Source organism: Mesocricetus auratus, unplaced genomic scaffold (assembly GCF_017639785.1).
Source record: "Mesocricetus auratus isolate SY011 unplaced genomic scaffold, BCM_Maur_2.0 contig_4660_pilon_obj, whole genome shotgun sequence".
Lineage (NCBI taxonomy): Eukaryota > Metazoa > Chordata > Mammalia > Rodentia > Cricetidae > Mesocricetus > Mesocricetus auratus.
Genome location: NW_024434361.1, coordinates 15,844 through 34,226, shown reverse-complemented (window position 1 = coordinate 34,226; position 18,383 = coordinate 15,844). Strand labels below are relative to the sequence as shown.

Genomic DNA, 18,383 nt, shown 5'->3' with positions numbered 1-18,383 from the left:
AGCAGACAGGGTCTCACTATACAGCCAGAGTTGGTCTGAGACTTGTGACCTTCACTGCTCCACCTCCCATAAGCATAGACTGCTGGTGTATGTCACCATGACTACTCACACAATAAATATCCTGCCTCAGGCATGGCAACATCTGCTGGCAGAAACTTACCAGGCAGCTTTCATGCATCAGCACTGTGCTGGTTTAGTGTATTATTCCTTCTACTCTAAGGCATGTTTCAGTTGCTTCTATTCATAACTCTCACATTTATACATTAACATTTAATAATTGCTTATCTGAAATAATGGCTTAGGTTAATTACCTCAAAAAAGTTGTCCCTTAACAACTCCTCCTTTAAAAGGGGTGGGAAGCAGGGAGAGAAAGGTAAATTTAAATTCTAATTACTGAAGACGAGTATCAAGGCATTTTGGGTTTTGTACAAAGTCAAGGACTTCAGGTAATAATCAGCCTCAGGGAACACTAGCCAGCTTTGCTTTTAGCCTCGAGGTCATTAAACTGCTCAGATATGTGTGAAACTGAGGTTATTTTGAGTCAGAGCTCCACTGTAGTGCAGGCTCGCTTGAACACTTGGCCACCCTCCTGACTCATGCTCTGGACATTTCGGATTACAGGTTTCCAGGCGTGCTCTCCTAGGGTGTTTATGCCTCATGGGCAAGTTGCAAGGCTCACGAACCTGGCCACCCTAGGACCCTGCAGGGCAGGGTAGGCAAGGTGACAGCAGGTGAGCTAGGCGAGGATGAGGAAGTGAGTCTGGCACCTTGCAGGCCATTACTCATGCTGCTTTCCTGAGAGCAGAATTTCTAGCCTCCTTCTGTGTCCAGCTGAAGTTCAACCCAACTGCTGTCACTTCCTGTCCGGGTAGGCTGGGGAAACCCGAGCGTCTGTGGGAGGGGAGGTAGTTAGACAGAACGACCAGGTAGCTCGCCGCGCGTGCATGTTGTCCACGTCCCTGGCGCGCACGCGCGGGTCGCAGCACCAACAGCTGGAGAGCCCCGGATCCGAGGAGTGCGCACATGTCCGCGGGGGTCTGCGCGGGTGTGGCCCATGCCAACAGCTCCACCTGGTCCAGGTGGCTACCCTGTTGCCTCCTGGCCCTGTCCCCAGGGTGTCAGCACCCTCCTCTGTCACCCCACCACACCTCAGCAAAACTTTCCCCTCGCCTCCCCAATTGAAACTCCGCTGCGTCGAAGCTGCCGCAAACCGCCCTGGCCCTAGCCAACAAGGTTCTGGCCATCCCTGCAGCACAGCTAGGAGTTAGGAAGGTGATGTCCTAAAGCCGTGAGTGTCCTAAACCAGGTGCGGCGGGGGGGAGGGGCCGGAGGTTGTGAGCAGGGGGAGGAGGTGACTGGAGCATTTAGACACAAGCGAGAGGATCAAGGCGGATGGCCCCAGGTGTAAGCGCAGAAAGCAGGCGAATCCTCTGCGCAATAAAGGTGAGTAATGGAGGGGCGCGGCGCGGGCGCGGGGCCGAGTGGAGTGGGAAAGTAAAGTAGTGCGCCTCCCTCCCCCCGCCGTCCTGGACCGTTACGTCTCACCCGCCTCTGCGCCTAGTGGCTCGCGGGGCCGCGGGGACCGTTAGCCGCGCCGCATCCCGCCGCCGCGCCGGCCACTTTTCCGTCCGCGGGTGGAGCTCCTGTTGCTTTTATCTGCACTTTCTCCACTCTTGCCGCCCCTCGGCGTCTCCCCGCGCCCGATCCTCCCTCCGCGCAGGCCGCGGCGGCGGGGAACGAACTTGGGGCGGGCGGGCTGCGGGCGGGCGCGGGCTGCGGGCCGGGCGCGGGCTGCGGGCCGGGCGCGGGCTGCGGGGCGGGCGCGGGCTGCGGGGCGGGCGCGGGCTGCGGGGCGGGCGCGGGCTGCGGGGCGGGCGCGGGCGGGAGAGGACCGGCAGCCGCGGGCCAGTTGCGTGTCGGCCGTTCGGCGCGTGTGCGCGGGAGCGCCCGCGGTAAAGTTGCGCCGTGCGCGCTCGCGGGCGGGAAGGTGGGGATGGGGACGCGCGGGACCGCCGCTACCTGGGCGCTCGCGGGGCTGGAGCTCCGCGCGTGCGGTGACCTTCGGGGGCTGAGCAGGGTCGGGCGGCCTCGAGCTGCTGCCGTGGGGCGAGCGTGTGCTGGACTCGCCGCCTGCTGCTCGCAGCCGGGAAGCAACACCGACTGGTCTGGAAGCCCGGGCAGCCCGAGTCCCCGCGGGCACGGGAGAGTGTGGATGCGCCTTGCTTTGACCCTTTCCGTTTGGGGAAGTTGTTACCTGGGCCGGACTCGCGAGCCCAGGGCAGATAATGGAGTCCAGGGCAGATAATGGAGTTGGGCTGGCGCTCGGGGTCGCGAGTGGGGGCGGGTGGGGGAGGGGATGGACGGGGCTGAGGCTGGCTGTGCAAGCTGCGCGGGGTATTGATTTGCTCGGATGTGCCAGGGAAATACTCCTTGGCCTGGCTGCAGAGTTTTGTTGTTGTTAGTCGTGGTGGTTTTTTTGTTTTTGTTTTTAAGAAAGAGGGAAAGCCACAGGCACCAGGAGAGAGCGCGACATGCCGACCTCTATTGGTGGGTGCATCGTGGGCTCTCCCAGCGTGGGGAGACAGAGTTGCTGGATGGTGCCTCTCCTAGGCCAGTGTGTGTTCTAGGCTCATGGCCCGGACAGCCATCTGCTCTTGGTCATTGTCTGGACAGTCCCTGTGGTGGCAGCAGCCGGTGGGATGTGTACCTGTGTGTGGTGATGGGCAGCCACAGCCATGTGCTGCTGTGGTGACTGCTATATAAGCAGGGCGTTAAACGACAAGGGAGGGAAATGAATTCCAAATTAGTTGGGGTTTTGTTGTTTGTTTGTTTGTTTGTTTATTCATTTATTGAGACAGGGTTTCTCTGTGTATCCCTAGCTGTCCTGGAACTTACTCTGTAGACCAGGCTGGCCTCCAGCTCAGAGACCCACCTGCTTTTGCCTCCTGAGTGCTAGGATTAAGGTATACACCACCACGGCCCAGCCCAATTAATTTTAGTTTGTATTTCCCTGATAGATAAGAATGTGGTACACATTTTCAAATACTTATTGGCAATTCGCATTTATTTTTTGGAGCTCTCTGCAAGCTCCAAAAGCTATAGAGACAACTGTGGGCTTAAGGTTTGTGAGTTGCCACCAGTACTGGGCTGGGCTTTTTGGTGATCCCTACTCCTATAAAGATCCCTCCCCAACACTTCTGTTAGTATCCCCAATAAAAGCCCCTCGAATTACCAAGTTGGACTTTGCTACAATCATTACTTTGGTCTGATGAAGGTGCTTTTTCTTGAGTGCATGGACATGTGTTGTATCGCCCCAGAAAGGTCTGTTATGTAATAGATACGTATGTTCCTTCAATTCCTAGTGCTTTCCAAGATTTTATCATGAGAGGATCTGAACTTGTAGACATCTTGCCCTGCATCAGTTGAAATGATTCTATGTTTTCTTTCAGTATTTTTTCCTTTGAGACAGGATCTCATGCAGCCCACACTGGCCTCACACTTGCTATGTAGCCGAGGAAATCATTAAACTCTGGATCCTCCTGCTGCTACCAGGAGGTAGCTGTGATCATAGGTGCACACCATCTTGTCTGATGACTTGGGCATGTACTTTCTGTCCTGAAGTCTATTTATGTGCCGAACTCTTCTTAGTGATTTTTGTATGTCCAACTATCCTTGCACGGCTGGAAGGAAACCAACTTTGTTTCTTTCTCTTTTTTTGGTTTTATGAGACAGAGTTTTTCTGTATTGTTTTGGAGGCTGTCGGTCCAGCCTGGCCTGGAACTCACAGAGATCTGCCTGCCTTTAATCCCAGCACTCAGCAGGCAGATCAAGAAGAGTGAAAACCCTTCTTGAAGGAGGTGGATATCTAAGAAAAGAGGTACCATTAATCAAGAAATCTATTTGAGGGCTTCTAGTTACTTACCACTGAACATATTTTAGTTTCTTGAGGGCAAGGATAGCTTGTTGATCTACCCTCAGCAACAGAACACTTCCCAGAAAGTAGTGGGCGCTCAATTGCTGTTTAGAAAGTGAAAGAACTGAAAAAGAAACCAAATAAATGTGTAGAAGTGAAGAACGCTTGGCCAGCCTGCAGTTCCTTCCCGACGCAGTAGGTGGCGCCATGGCTATCACAGCCTGACTGCCTGCTCTTCTTGGCCCTTCCCCGCTGACCTTCTAACCCTAGGTCCCTGAAGGCGTTTGCTGAAATTAGCCAATAGAAAACTACTTTAGTTAAGAGGTCTGACAAAGACACCCAGTAAAATCAGCGTTTCTAGAAAATGGGTGGTGCGAAGGGAGGGGCTGAGGGGAGTGGTTAGAGTGGGAGTTGGTGCTGCTGGAGGGCGGGGACTGAGGGCTGCGATGTGGACTGGGCCTTGGAGGTGACTGGAGGTGCTGCCCGACATGAACTCGTGGAGCAGGCAGAAGGTGGAGTGTGTTGCCGCCCTTCCCCGAGGCAGGCCAGGGAGGGCAGGCCAAGGAGGGCGCCTCGTTCTCCTGGCTCGGGCTGGGGCCCTTCTCATTGTGTAGTCCTTAGTGTTGTGGACTGTGGATCTGTTTTCTTTTTCTTTTTTTCTTTTTTGTTTTTTTAAAGTCTGACAGCCCCTAGAGCCAGAACCCTAATTTCTTCCTCGGCTTCCAGTAATTGCCCGGGTTCCCACATGCTCTTGGCCTTCACTGTGGAAATAGCACCCACTTCATTCAGAGGTACGCCCTGTCACGGCACAAGGGTAGGTGCTGTGCTGCTGCCTGCACGGTCACTGGTAGCCCATATCAAGGAGGGCAGGGAGTATCTTTGCACAGCCTGTTATCTGTCCACGGAAGTCTAGTAAGCCCATGCTACATAACCATCAATTAATAATAACTAGAGCCTGAATTGCATAATTGCAGTCAAGTAGAATTGGTTCCACAGAATTAGAATTCAGCCAGGTTTTGGTCCTTTTGTCTGCAACTCCCCCAATTCCAGCTTATGGCTCTGAATGGTCTTCCACTACCATTTTTTCAAGCTTCTAAAAGTAGACCAACTGGTTTCCATAAATTGGAATTAAAGAACAGTGATGTTTTTGTTGTTTACTTAAAACTGTCATCATAAGCCAACAATGCACGACACGTGGTTTGATGTGTAAGACCCGTAGCAGTTATCCACCTAAATTTCACTTTAGTAAGTTCAGACTGGCAAGCACAGGTAGAGAACTGAACTCTCTTTGTCTAGATCTCAAGGCTTTTGAAAGAAGACTTACTGAGTATATTCATTGCTTACAACCTGCCACTGGACGCTGGAGAAGTAAGTTGTCAATTGCTTTCTAAGGGAAAATGCAGTGCAGCTGATAACTTGATTCCTAAGTGGGAATGACTTCCTTTCATTTAATAATTTGGACTGAGAAAGCATGTTTTATTCAGCCATAAGATTTCTGTGTTTAGACAACTTTTAAATGTGTTACTTGACACTGTCAACAATGTATTACAAAGAAGTCCTTAAGAAAAGGAAATTATGGGCTAGCAAGATGTCTGGGTGCTTGCAGTAGACATTAGACCTAGTTTCATCCTCAGAAGCCATTTAAATGGGGAAGGGGCCGATGGACTCCACAGAGTTTTCTGACCTGTGCATTTGTGCAATTGCATGCATTCCTATACATATCATGTACACACACACACACACGATACATAATTTTTTTTGAGACAGGGTTTCTCTGTAGCTTTGGAGGCAGTCCAGAACTAACTCTGTAGACCAGGCTGTTCTCAGACTCACACAGATCCACCGACCTCTGCCTCCAGAGCACTGGGATTAAAGGCATCATGCACCATCACTGCCTGGCAACAGACTATTTTATATGGTTATATTTATCTTTTCTTTTTTATCATGTATACACGTGCCAGAAGAGGACACCAGATCTCATTATGGATGGTTGTGAACCACCATGTGGTTGCTGGGAGTTGAACTCAGGACCTCTGGAGGAGCAGCCAGTGCACTTAAGTCATGAGCCATTTCCCTAGCTCTTTTTTGTTTGCTTGTTTGTTTTGCTTTGTTTTGTTTTTTGAAGCAGGATTTCTCTATGTATCAGCCTGGCTGTCCTGGAACTAACTTTGTAGATCAGGCTGGCCTCAAACTCACAGATATCCACCTGCCTCTGCCTCCTGAATAATGAGATTAAAAGGTGTGTGCCACCACTGCCTGCCTGAATTTTGATTTTTCTATGAAAATACATACATATTTTAACATTTTAAAGTATATCAGTGTTTTGTCTACATATATGTACTTACAGCCTGGTGCCTGCAGAGTCCAGAAGAGGGCGCCATATACCCTGGAACTGGAGTTGCTAGGCTAGTGATTAAAAGCGACTGTGTGGGTGCTGGGGAATGAACCCAGGTTCTCTGTGAGAACAGCAAGTGCTCTTCACTGCTAAGTTTTCTGTCCAAAACAAAATCACATTTTTTTCATTTTAGTTTATGTGTTTAGGTGCTTTGCCTGCATGAATATCTGTGTATTACCTGTGTGTGTAGTGCCCAAAGAGGCCAGAAAAGGGCAATAGATCTTCTTGGACTCGAGTTACAGAGGTTGTATGTTGTCATGTGAGGGCTGGGAATTGAACCCAGGACTTCTGGAAGAGCAACCAGTGTTCTTAATTGCTGAGCAATCTCTCCAGCTCCAAGATACATATTTTATATTAAATGTTATAACTTTGATTAAAAACATGCAATAAAATTTAAGTAGCCTGTGAGTTCCAGATTCAATGGGATGCCCTGTCTCATAAAATAGGTTACACATTGACTCTGTAGACCCATAAACACTGTACATGCATGAACATGTACATGTATACATATGCATAAGAGACTCTCCAAGCAAAATACAATTTGCGTACAAGCAGTTGAAATACAATTTTGTTCTGAAAAATCATATTTTGGAGCTGTAGGTGTGGCTCCATTATTCAGAGTGCATACTGATCTTTTAGAGGACACAGGTTCAGTTCCCAGCACCCATGTCAGCTACCTGTAACTCCAGCCTTCTCTTAGATTCTGCCCATGTGTGCACAAATCCATATGAGCACACACACACACACACACACACACACAACTTAAAGTAATAAAATATTTTAGAAATTAAAAAGTCATATTTTGACTTGAGGGATGACTTAGTGGTAGAGCATATGCTTAGCATATACAACACTTGCTTTAAAAAAGTCATTCATTTTATACCTAGAAAAGGTTAAAACATAGGGCTGGGGAGATGGCTCAGCAGAAGACCTGAGTTTGGTACCCAGCACCCACATGGTAGCTCAGTCTTCTGATCTCTGCAGGCCCTGCATACATGTAGTGTACATATGTGCACTCAGGTACATACATATAATATTACATATGTAAAATAAAGGTTATGACTTTCTGTTAGTTTATTTTAAAACTATTATATTACATACATTTACTGTGGGCAAGTGTACATGCATACAGGTTTACTAACATGCCACAGCCCATGCTGAAGTCAGAGGACTACTTGTGTGAGACAGTTCTTTCTGTCTACCATGCGGGTCCTGGGAATTGAACTTAGGTCGTGAGGCTTGAGGGTAAGCACTGCTATTGATGATGTTTTTTTTTTTTTTTGGCTTTACGAGACATGGTTTCTCTGTATTGTTTCTGAGGCTGTTGGTCCAGCCTGCCCTCGAACTCACAGAGATCCGCCTGCCTCTGCCTCCCGAGTGCTGGGATTAAAGGCGTGAGCCAGCCCCGCCCAGCCTTGATGATGTTTAATACAACATAATGGTGTACTTTGGTGCCTTACCCAGAAAAGACTTTCACTTAAGTATTATTCCTAAGCATTATGAAGGCTGCAAAGTATGATTTGAATGAGTTCTAGTTACTGCTCCAAGGAAGGGGCAGAGTGGGAAATGTGAACAAGTATAAAGGCATTATTAAAGCCAAGAGAATGTTCTGCTCATCTGTATTGTTGTTTTTTTCCTCTTCCCTCTACCCCTTATCTTTTTGGATTTGGGATCTCCTTCTTATCTTGCTCAGGCTGGCCTCTAACTTCTAGGCTCAAGCGATCCTCCTGCCCTGCTTCTCCAGTTGCTGGGACCACAGATATGTTATACCACCCAGCTTTGGACTAGTCATAGGAAGCTGGACGCAGGTTTAGTTTCTGCCTAAAAGTACAATTGGGATGGAACCTATTTTTCAGCACTGGGCCTCAGATCCAGGGCCTTATATTTGCTAGACATGCTGTCTATGGCAGAACCACACAGACAGCACAAAGACATGGGCTTTTTAAGTTTTTGTTAAATTTGTTTAGATTTTATTATTTTAAATGTATGAGTATTTTGCATGCATATGTATATGTGTACCACATGCGTGTCTGGTATCCGAGGAGGTAGTGAGCCACACACAGTGTGGGTCCTAGGAATTGAACCTGGTCCTTTATTTTATTTTGTTTTATTTATTATATTTGGGTTTTGTTGCTGTAGACAGAGTTTCTCTGTGTAACAGTCCAGGCTGTCCTAGAACTCGCTTCGTAGACTAGACTGGCCTCCAACTCACTGAGATCCGTCTGCTTCTGCCTCCCAAGTACTGAGATTAAAGGTGCACACCACCACTGCCCTTTTTAAATTATTATATTCATACTAATGTGTATGGGCATTTTCCTTTCAAGTGTGCATGCCTAGTACCAAGGAGGGCAGCAGAGGGTGCTGGGCCCACTAGAATTGGAGTTATGGACCGTTGTAAGCCACCATGTACTGAGAACTGAACTCCAGTCTCCTGCAAGAGCAGCATGTGCTCTTTAGTCTACTGAGCCATCTCAGCCCTGCAAAGACATGTCTTATTTCAGGGTTTGACTCCGGCTGCAGGACCAAAAAAGCACTACTGAAGTCAAGGGTTAGGACTTTGTTTTTAAGATTTATTTTTTACTATGTACACAGAGTTCTTCCTGCATGTATGCCTGCAGACCAGCAGAGGGTGCCAGATCTCATTATAGATGGCTGTGAGCCACCATGTTGTTGCTGGGAGTTGAACTCAAGACCTCTTGAAGAGTAGTCAATACTCTTAACCTCTGAGCCATCTCTCCAGCCCTGGAACAGGACTTTGAAATGATTTTATTAGCTGTCTTTGTGAAGCTGAAACCATAATCTGTAAGTTTTGATTGGTTAGATACATAAGTAACAATTTTGTTGTTGTTTAGGAAGAAGCTGCCCCCAAAACTTTGCTGGAAAACCTTTTAAAATGTGTGCAGTGCTGCCCTATCTTGAAAAGTGGCATGTGACTTACACAGTTTACTCTCCATGTGCTTCATGTAAGTACATCAGCTTGCATGTACCAGTCAAATAAAAACATATAGATGAAATCCTTTCTAACATTTTGGTTTTGGTTTTATGTTATTTTTATAAAAGTACCAGAATAATATATTTCTTTCTGGAAATACAGAGTAAGGAATTGTGTTTAATTTATTCTTAGCTCAGAAAATAATTTTGATTATATTACTAAATACCTAAAATACATTTTTAAAGATTTATTTATATATTATGTATACAGTGTTTTGTCAGAAAAGGACACCACGCCGGGCGTTGGTGGAGCACGACTTTAATCCCAGCACTCGGGAGGCAGAGGCCGGCGGATCTCTGTGAGTTCGAAGTTAGCCTGATCTACAGAGTGAGTTCCAGCACATTCCCCAAAGCCAACAAGAACAGGCTGCTGTTAAGCATGTCGTATATGGACTAGATCTTGGTCATAAACTCCATGACACTGGCCTATGATAAATGTATAAGGTGAGGATAAAGTATAGATATTACTAGTAATTGTAATTGAACATTGCTACAACATTTAACTGCTTTTAAGTTGTAGTCTATGAGAGTATAGTTCTGTAAAGCATTAGATGTAAAGAAGACAAAATTCAGATATCTGGCCCTGTAGTTGTTAATCATCTTTTTTGTGTACAATCTTGAATTAAAGCATATATACATATATATAAGCAGATGTGTCTAGAAGTTGTAAAAATGTACATTTTTGTATGAGTTATAAAAATGTACATTTTTGTATGAGTTATATCGGTGTGCATTATCCTAAAATTGTTGATTTATCTTATAGCATATTGCTTGCAGACAGTTATTGAAGATAACCCAGAACTCCTAAAGTATATGGATGCAGCACTGCATGTGCTGGAGTCTGCTTTGCTTTGTCCTGCTACCTCTATGGAATACATTGTGCTAAAGACACTGGTAGCAGGTAAGGTTCATCCAAATGTCTAGTAGCTTGTAATGGATAGAAGTGGGGGACAAGATTTACTCTTCCTTCATTTTACAGTGCCAGCTCTGTGCTCTGTCTGGTCTGAAAAACCTTAGTATCAGAGCACAGAGACCTTTTTGGGGGCAGGGGTTTTCAAGGCAGGGTTTCTCTGTGTAGCTCTGGCTGTCCTGTAAGGCTGGCCTCCAACTTACAGAGATCCTCCTGGCTCTGCCTCCTGGGTGCTGGGATTAAAGGTGGGCACCACTATGCCCAGCGAGCAGAGAACCTCAACTGACCTGGTTTCCCATAGTTATGGAGCCTTCTAGAATATGTTTGCATTTATAAAAAATTGTTTCTTTTGGATTTTTTTGTTTGTTTTTTCAAGACAGGATTTCTCTGTAGCCCTGGCTATTTTGAAATTTGATCTGTAGACCAGACTGACCTCAGACTTTGAGGTCTGTTTGCCTTTGCCTCCAGAGAGCTAGGATTAAAGGTGTGCACCACCACTGCCCTGCTTATCTTTTTTATTAATATAGGTGTGTGCAGTTGTGTGAACTTACCCCACATGGTATAACACAAAGCATGTTGTTGCCTAGCCGAGTTTCAAGATCTCTTCATCCTCCAAAATGAGACTTTATTCTCTAAATGAGAACCTTTCCTAACTCTGCTCCCCCTCCTTGGTTTTCTGAGCCTTTAGACAAGGCATTTGTTGGTGGGATTTTATTTTTTGTTCCTTTGAGACAGTGTCAGTATGTAGTTCTGGCTGCCCTGGAACTTATATGTAGACCGTACTGGGCTCAAGCTTACCAGGATCCATCCACCTCTGCTTCCTGAGTATTGGGATCAAAGGTGTGTGCTACCATGCCTGGCTCATTAGTTTCATTTTAAATGAATGCAAACATTCTGGAAAAGAAAATGGTAATGCATCGTAAGACATATATACATACATTTGTTTGTTTATTTTTGTTTTGTGTTTTGCTTTTTGAGACAGGGTTTCTCTATAGCTTTGGAGCCTGTCCTGGAACTCACAAAGATCTGCTTGCCTCTGTATCTCCAGTGCTGGGACTAAAGGTGTGTGCCATCACTACTCAACTTAGATACATGTTTAACTTTGGACCTAGTATGAGGAAATAAGATACATACATACATACATACATACATGCATACATACATACATACACACATACATACATACATACACACATACATACATACATACACACACATACATACATACATACATACACACATACACACATACATACATACATACATACACACACATACATACATACATACATACACACATACATACATACATACATACATACATACATACACACACATACATACATGCACACATACATACATACATACATACATACATACACACATACACACATACATACACACATACACACATACACACATACATACATACATACATACATACACACATACATACATACATACATACACACATACACACATACACACATACATACACACATACACATACACATACATACATACATACATACACACACACATACATACATGCATACATACATACATACACACATACATACATACATACACACATGCACACATACATAGCATGGACATACATACCCAGTGAATATGTGCTCTAAGTCAGACACCACACATTCTGACCAGACAGAGCTACAGAGCTGGGACATCTTTAAATTCTGAACAACATGTGATACAATGTTGGATCCGATGAGATTTTTGCTAGTTTACTTAATTGCATTTAGTGCTGAGGATCAGACCCAGGGTTTTGCACATTCTTGGCAAGCACTTTAACACTGAGTTACATCTCCAACCCTCTTAGTTAAGTGTAATTTATTTACACACACACACACACACACACACACACACACACACACAGAATTATATAACTTATAGGATACTGACAAGGGCAGATGCAGTTTTCCTCCAGGTGTTTCTGGTCTTGGTTTGGTTAGGTGGTCATAGTAGGGTGTGTCTGTGTCCCAGATACTTAGGCTGAGACAGGAAGGTTGAGCCCTGGAATTTGAGCCCCTCCTTCCCTTGACACTACAATATAGTAAGAATTTTTAACAAGGAAAAAAAGATGGAAATTCATTAACACCATGACTATAGAACCTGGAGGTATGGAAGAGTGGCTATAATCTAAAATATTCACATCAATGGAATGTTTGTTTAGTTATAGTAGATCCAATTAGTGAAATTTTATTTAGTCATTAAAAACAGTTTGAATTTGTAAACAACAAAGTACATGTCATTTTCAAGGTTATGCCACTCACCATAGGATATCAGTGTGGCTGATTTTTTACAGGCAATTTAAGAATTAAGGTTTAGGCCGGGTGGGAGTAGCACATGCCTTTAATCAAAGTACTCAGAGGCAGAGGCAGAGGTAGGCAGATCTCTGTGAGTTCGAGACCAGCCTGATGTACAAGAGCTAGTTGGACACTAATAAAAAAACTGATATGAAAGATACCTGATTTTTCTTATTTATTTTTATTTCTTTAGTCTACTGACAAGGAACTGAGAGACATCATGGCATTGCTGGCAGCTCAGCAGACTGCTCTGGAAGTTATTGTCAACATGTGCTGCAGTGAAGGTTTGCTCCCAATGTACACTGGACATTCCCCCACCTGGCTCCCACTCCTCATACCAAGGGCAGCTTCCGTGAGAGTTTCTTTGATACCCCAGTAATGTCTTGTTTGCCCCTTTTTCCTCAGATCTCTCTGATGATGAATGGTAAGAGCTTTGTAGTAGTGATGAAAGTGAAGCCTTTATGGAAAACTCCTTCAATGAGTGCAGTGGGCAGCTGCTGTCCCATGAGATTCACACTGCTCTTACCAACTGCCTCATCCCAAAGAAGGTAATCTAGTTTTACCCTGGCCTCCGGTTGGGGAGTCGGAATGGCTGGTGGGAGCCGTTTACTTGCAGAGCAGAAACTGGCAGCTTGGGTGTAAAGCAGAACTGACAGAACTAGAAATGCACACGTGCTCTGACCCTGCTAATTTGTAAACTAAGAGAAAAGTCTCATTTAAGACAATTTCCCTTCTATCTTTTCCTGTTTCCATTTCAAACCTGGGTTTTTGAGAAAACTGCTTCACCAAACAGTATTGCTGTTGACATATGATCTAGGAACCCTACTTGGAAAACTTTGATTAAAAAGTAAGAACTTGTCAGTGTTCAGAAACAAAAACATCATTTTGTCATTATGTGAAGTGTTGTAATATTGACTAGAAAATGCTCCCAAGACCAGCCAGGAGAAGTTTGTGCCCAGTGTGCTTGGATACCAGTGTGAGAATGAATATTCACAGCAGTGTGGGTCATAGTTGTCCCAACTTGGAAACAGCCTCGATGTCTGTTCATGGTCATATGGAACCACTCACAACACAGCAGAATTTACTGTGTTGACCAGAATGAATAAGACATAAAAAGTGTATTCTGTGGTTCCATTTTCACAAAGCACACATCTAAGCACACTCAGGACACATGCCAAGTGGCTCCCCTATGAAGAAGCAAGAAAGAAACCAGACCTGGGGTGGGGATCTGTAATCTCAACTGCACAGGGCTGATCATAAGTTCAGGAAGCTTATTGAGACCCTGTCTTCAGATATTTTCAAAAGTCAAAAGTGGCCAAGTTCAGGGTAGAGTGCTTGTCTAGTATGAATGGTGCCTTGGGATCAGTCCCTGGGACAGCAAACTATAAATTCAAATGAAAAAATAAAAGCAAGGAGTTTGCTATTCAAGGCTGAATAGAGACTTATGACTTACAGTGAGGTGCACTCATAGCCCTTGAGTTCTCAGGTACTTTGATTGTCAGATTAGCAGGTCACATTATTCTTTGTGACCAGATCCCCTTGAACTTGTAGGTACTCTTAATCTGAAGTTTACACATGGAGGCTCATAAGTCTAATCCCTGTATTCAAGAGGATCACAGAGTCAAAGCCAATGCAGACTTGACAGTGAGCTCCAGGATAGCCTGGGGTACAAGGCAAGATGCTACACCAAAGTCAACAGTAATGGTAGTAAAAATCACTTGACCCATAGAATTCCAGTGTACTAGTTTACAGAAACAACGCTGTTCACTTTCTTTGCAGATTGAACACTATTCAGTGTAGAGCCCTTATGTGCTTCCAGAGTCTTGTGTCTCTCCTGGACATGGACCATCTTGGAGGAGCCCCAGATCTTCTGACACTTGCACAGCACCTGACGCAACTTCTTTTTCTCAGCCTGGTAAATATTTAGAAATTACTGTGAAAGACATAGAAATGTAAATATATTAGTAATAGTAGTGAAAGACATTACAACTTAGACATAGCAGAACGTTGAAGGATAGTGACTTGAACTCTATAGATTGAGTATTATCTTATTTATCCTGCAGAAACCTTTCCCAGACTCAATCAGCCATGTATTATCATTGCCAATGACAATCAAGGGGTGACAGTAGGTTTGTGTGTTGTGTGTGTGTGTGTGTGTGTGTGTGTGTGTGTGTTTTAAAATTAATGTCAATCTGGGCAGTGATGACCTATGCCTTTAAACCAGCACTTGGGAGGCAGAGACAGGCAGATCTCAGTGAGTTCCAGTACAGCCAGGGATACACAGACAAGCCCTGTTTTTTATTTTAAAGATAAAAAATCCTGTCTGGAAAATGAACAGAATAAAAAATTAATGTCAAGCCAATTAAAATAAGTCATATGTATCAGGTTCTTATTAGGATATTTGAGTAGTTCTTGTATTCTTTTTTAGGATTTTATACATGAATACTATATCTGCTATTGTTTCTACACCCCAATACCTCCTGTCTTCCCCTTATCACCCTCTCTTGAATTCATGATCCCTTCTATAGTTATTCCTATTACAAACTCACCAAGAACATAGGCACACAACCCTCCCATTACAAACACACCAAGAACATAGGCACACAACCCTCCCATTACAAACACACCAAGAACATAGACACACAACCCTCCCATTACAAACACACCAAGAACATAGGCACACAACCCTCCCATTACAAACACACCAAGAACATAGGCACACAACCCTCCCATTACAAACACACCAAGAACATAGGCACACAACCTTCCCATTACAAACACACCAAGAACATAGGCACACAACCCTCCCATTACAAACTCACCAAGAACATAGACACACAACCCTCCCATTACAAACTCACCAAGAACATAGGCACACAACCTGCCTGCACCCCCCCCAGTACTGGGAGTTAAAGGTGTGTACCACTGTGCCCAGCTTCTTGAGGGTATCATGCTGGCCCTGTCGTTGTGGTTTTCAGTCTTTACAGCTCTCTAGGGCTGTGGATAACATTTCCCCCTCAGCAGCTTGCATGGCACCCTCAGCACTGTGAGAGCCAGCCTTCAGGACAGAGGCTTCCTGGTAAGCACCAGGTTTATCTCTCCTAAGTTCGGTGAGTGCAGTATGTGGTGTCTTCAGCCATAAGGTCCACCTTGGTGTTCTGGCAGGCAACCAAGAGAATGGCAGTAGTCCATATTTTTTTGGAGATTTCCTGTGCCTCCCCCAATCCTATTCCTTTTTGGGGGTGGGTTTGAGACAGGGTTTCTTTGTGGTTTGGAGGCTGTCCTGGAACTAGCTCTTGTAGACCAGGCTGGCTTCGAACTCACAGATATCTGCCTGCCTCTGCCTCCCGAGTGCTGGGATTAAAGGTTTACACCACCAACGCCCAGCTCCCAATCCTACGCTTATAATTGAAATTTAATTGGGCAATACACATACAGTATGGAGGACAACAGCTAGGGAGAAGGTGAGGTGGGCAGCCTCCTTCCTTTCCATTCCACCCAGTTCTCAGAGGTGTCGTTAATACACTAGTTCCATTTAAGCAGCTGCTTCCAGAGAGATTGATTCTCTAGAGATGAGATAGACCTAGGGAGGGGGCAGTAGACATGAATGCTGTAATACCAGGAACAGTTCTATACCTGGCTTTTGTCTGACATGTCTTTATTTAAACACCTTGGCTTGTAAAGAACTGAGTCTCTTTAGTTACATGTCTCCGTCTTTAATTTCTGTGACAGTGCCATATCTTCTGACAATTAAGCTTAAATGACAGAAGTACCATTTAAACAACTGCTCAAAATTGTTTTGTTTTTTGTTTGTTTGTTTTATTCGAGACAGAAATTCTCTGTGTAACATCTCTGGCTGTCCTGGAAATCAGTTTGCTGTCTAGACTGGCCTCAAACACAGAGATCCATCTGCCTCTGCCTCTTGAGTTCTGGGATTAAAGGCATGTGTCACTGCACCCAGCTCAAATATTTTAGTTAATCAAAATAAAATGTGAATCATACAATGTGCAAACTTTTAAAGACCTTTTAAAGAATACTTTCGCATCAGTTTTGGAGTATCCGTTGGACACCAGGCTTTAAGAAATGTGGGGGAGCTCTAGTAAGCCCATTGTTTAGCACGTGTTTCTTGACCTCTGTCTATGTCACATACCACCTAAGTCCTAGGGATAATGAGGAAAGAATGGTGTAAGGTGCTGTGTTAAATGTAAGGGGCTCTCTGGAGAGAGAGAACCTTTGAACTGGGATCACAATGAAATGAAACAGATCACATGTCATGTAGGATTTTGTCCAAAGTGTGTCTGATCCTAAGGTTGACCTATTGTCTGTTGTCCTGTAATAATTACAGGAATTCCCTTCTTTGGTACATACAATATCTGAAAATGAAAAGCCAAATGATATAAGCTTTGGTAATAATTTGTGGGGAGCTGGTAAGATGACTCCACATATTAAAATTTTTTCATATACAAACCTGAGAGCCTGAGTTAGATTCTTGGATCCCAGTGTGGAAAGATTTCTGAGTGTTGTGCTTTGGCCTCCATGGAGATATATACACATATACAGCTGAACTTACATGGTAATGATAAATAAAAATTTTACAATTATGGACCTGACATGGATTGCATCTTTTGTAATCCCAGCACTTGTAAGGCTGAGGCAGGAGAATTTAGAGTTGAGGCCATCCTGGACTATAAGGAGACCCTGTTATAAGGTAATTGTGTGAGGCTATCCATCTTCCTCAGGCAACGTAAGAGGTGGTTTTAGAAATGGAACAGTGTCCCAGGCACACAGAGCAATAAACCATGGCATCTGCTGCTATTTAACAAGTCTGCCCCAAACTTTATGACTGAAGCAATAAGCTGCATGTGATTGGGTATACAGTTCAGTCTCTGTGTCTCAGGAACCTGAGACAGGAGGAGCCTGAGTCCTGAGTTCTAAAGCAGGCAGAGCACCACATGCTGCCCTGTCTCATGGTTATTCTGAGTCTCTCTATGCCTGGAACACAGGCAGAATGGGGGAGTTGATTTGTCTCCATTCTACAATGTCTGTAGGCAGTAATTCTCCACAAGGGGCAATTGCTCCTCTTGTGGAGGACATTTGGTAATGTTTGAAGATATTGTAAATGGTTGCTAGCTGTCCTGTGGTTGCTCCTGATATGCAACAAGTGTGTGTGTGTGCATGTGTTTGTCAGTGTTTTCTCGCCACAGCATGGCATGGCGCTCCTGTGGAGGCCTGCTGTGGAGGCTAGAGCTCAGACCCTCCAGCTTGAGTGGCCCTTCTTGGAGCCCCTGCTGGAGCAGGCCAGGCTCCTTGCACCTGGTGGCTGCTGCAGCCCTGCGGGTGGCCGGGAGGGGCGGGGACAGTGGCCACAGCCATTTGGACCCAAGGGTCGCCTGGTTCCAGCCAAAGCAGCTTGGACCGTGCAACAGTCTGTGGATGCAGATCTGGAGACAACCAAGGGCTGAGGAACCTCTACTTCAACCACCACTTGGCAGCAGCGGCTTGAGGGGTGGGAGCAGCAGGAGCAGTGGCACAGCCAGAGGCAGGAGCTACAATGGCCTGGGCTCTGGATGGCATGTTCTGCTTCGGTGAGTGCCCGCTGGGCGGCCTCACAGTGCCTAGGGAGCAGCAGGACTTCCTGCCCCTGGAGAGACCAACAACCACCACCACCACCAGATGGCGGCCTGGGCACGGCGGACAGCGGTGGGCCCTTGGCATCGCCATTCCTGTCCACGCCCTCGTCCCTGTGTTCCTTGGCCTTTCAACCCCGCCTCCGAGCAGCAGCAAGAACAAGAAGCAGGACAACAAGGCCAGCACCTATGGACTCAACTACAGGCTGCTGTAGCC

At 45.4% G+C, this 18,383-nt stretch overlaps 1 protein-coding gene across 29 annotated transcripts in view; it reads left to right on the top strand.

The window, feature by feature from the left end:
• The first annotated feature begins 889 nt into the window (after positions 1-889).
• The window catches only part of LOC121138596 (HEAT repeat-containing protein 3-like), a 33,329-nt gene continuing 15,835 nt past the window's right edge, over positions 890-18,383 (top strand). The window contains exons 1-9 of one of the 29 annotated variants that reach the window (XR_005875519.1): positions 890-1,443; positions 3,733-3,877; positions 4,592-4,704; positions 5,210-5,281; positions 9,161-9,271; positions 9,511-9,743; positions 10,063-10,200; positions 12,733-12,823; positions 14,319-14,430. Coding sequence is in view for 9 of the 29 variants with exons in the window: in XM_040741259.1 (XP_040597193.1) it covers positions 4,659-4,704; positions 5,210-5,281; positions 10,063-10,200; positions 11,192-11,271; positions 12,733-12,918 (522 nt within the window). In the remaining 20 variants the exon portion in view is untranslated. The other 28 variants (XR_005875516.1, XR_005875515.1, XR_005875517.1 and 25 more) reach the window with 28 other exon arrangements.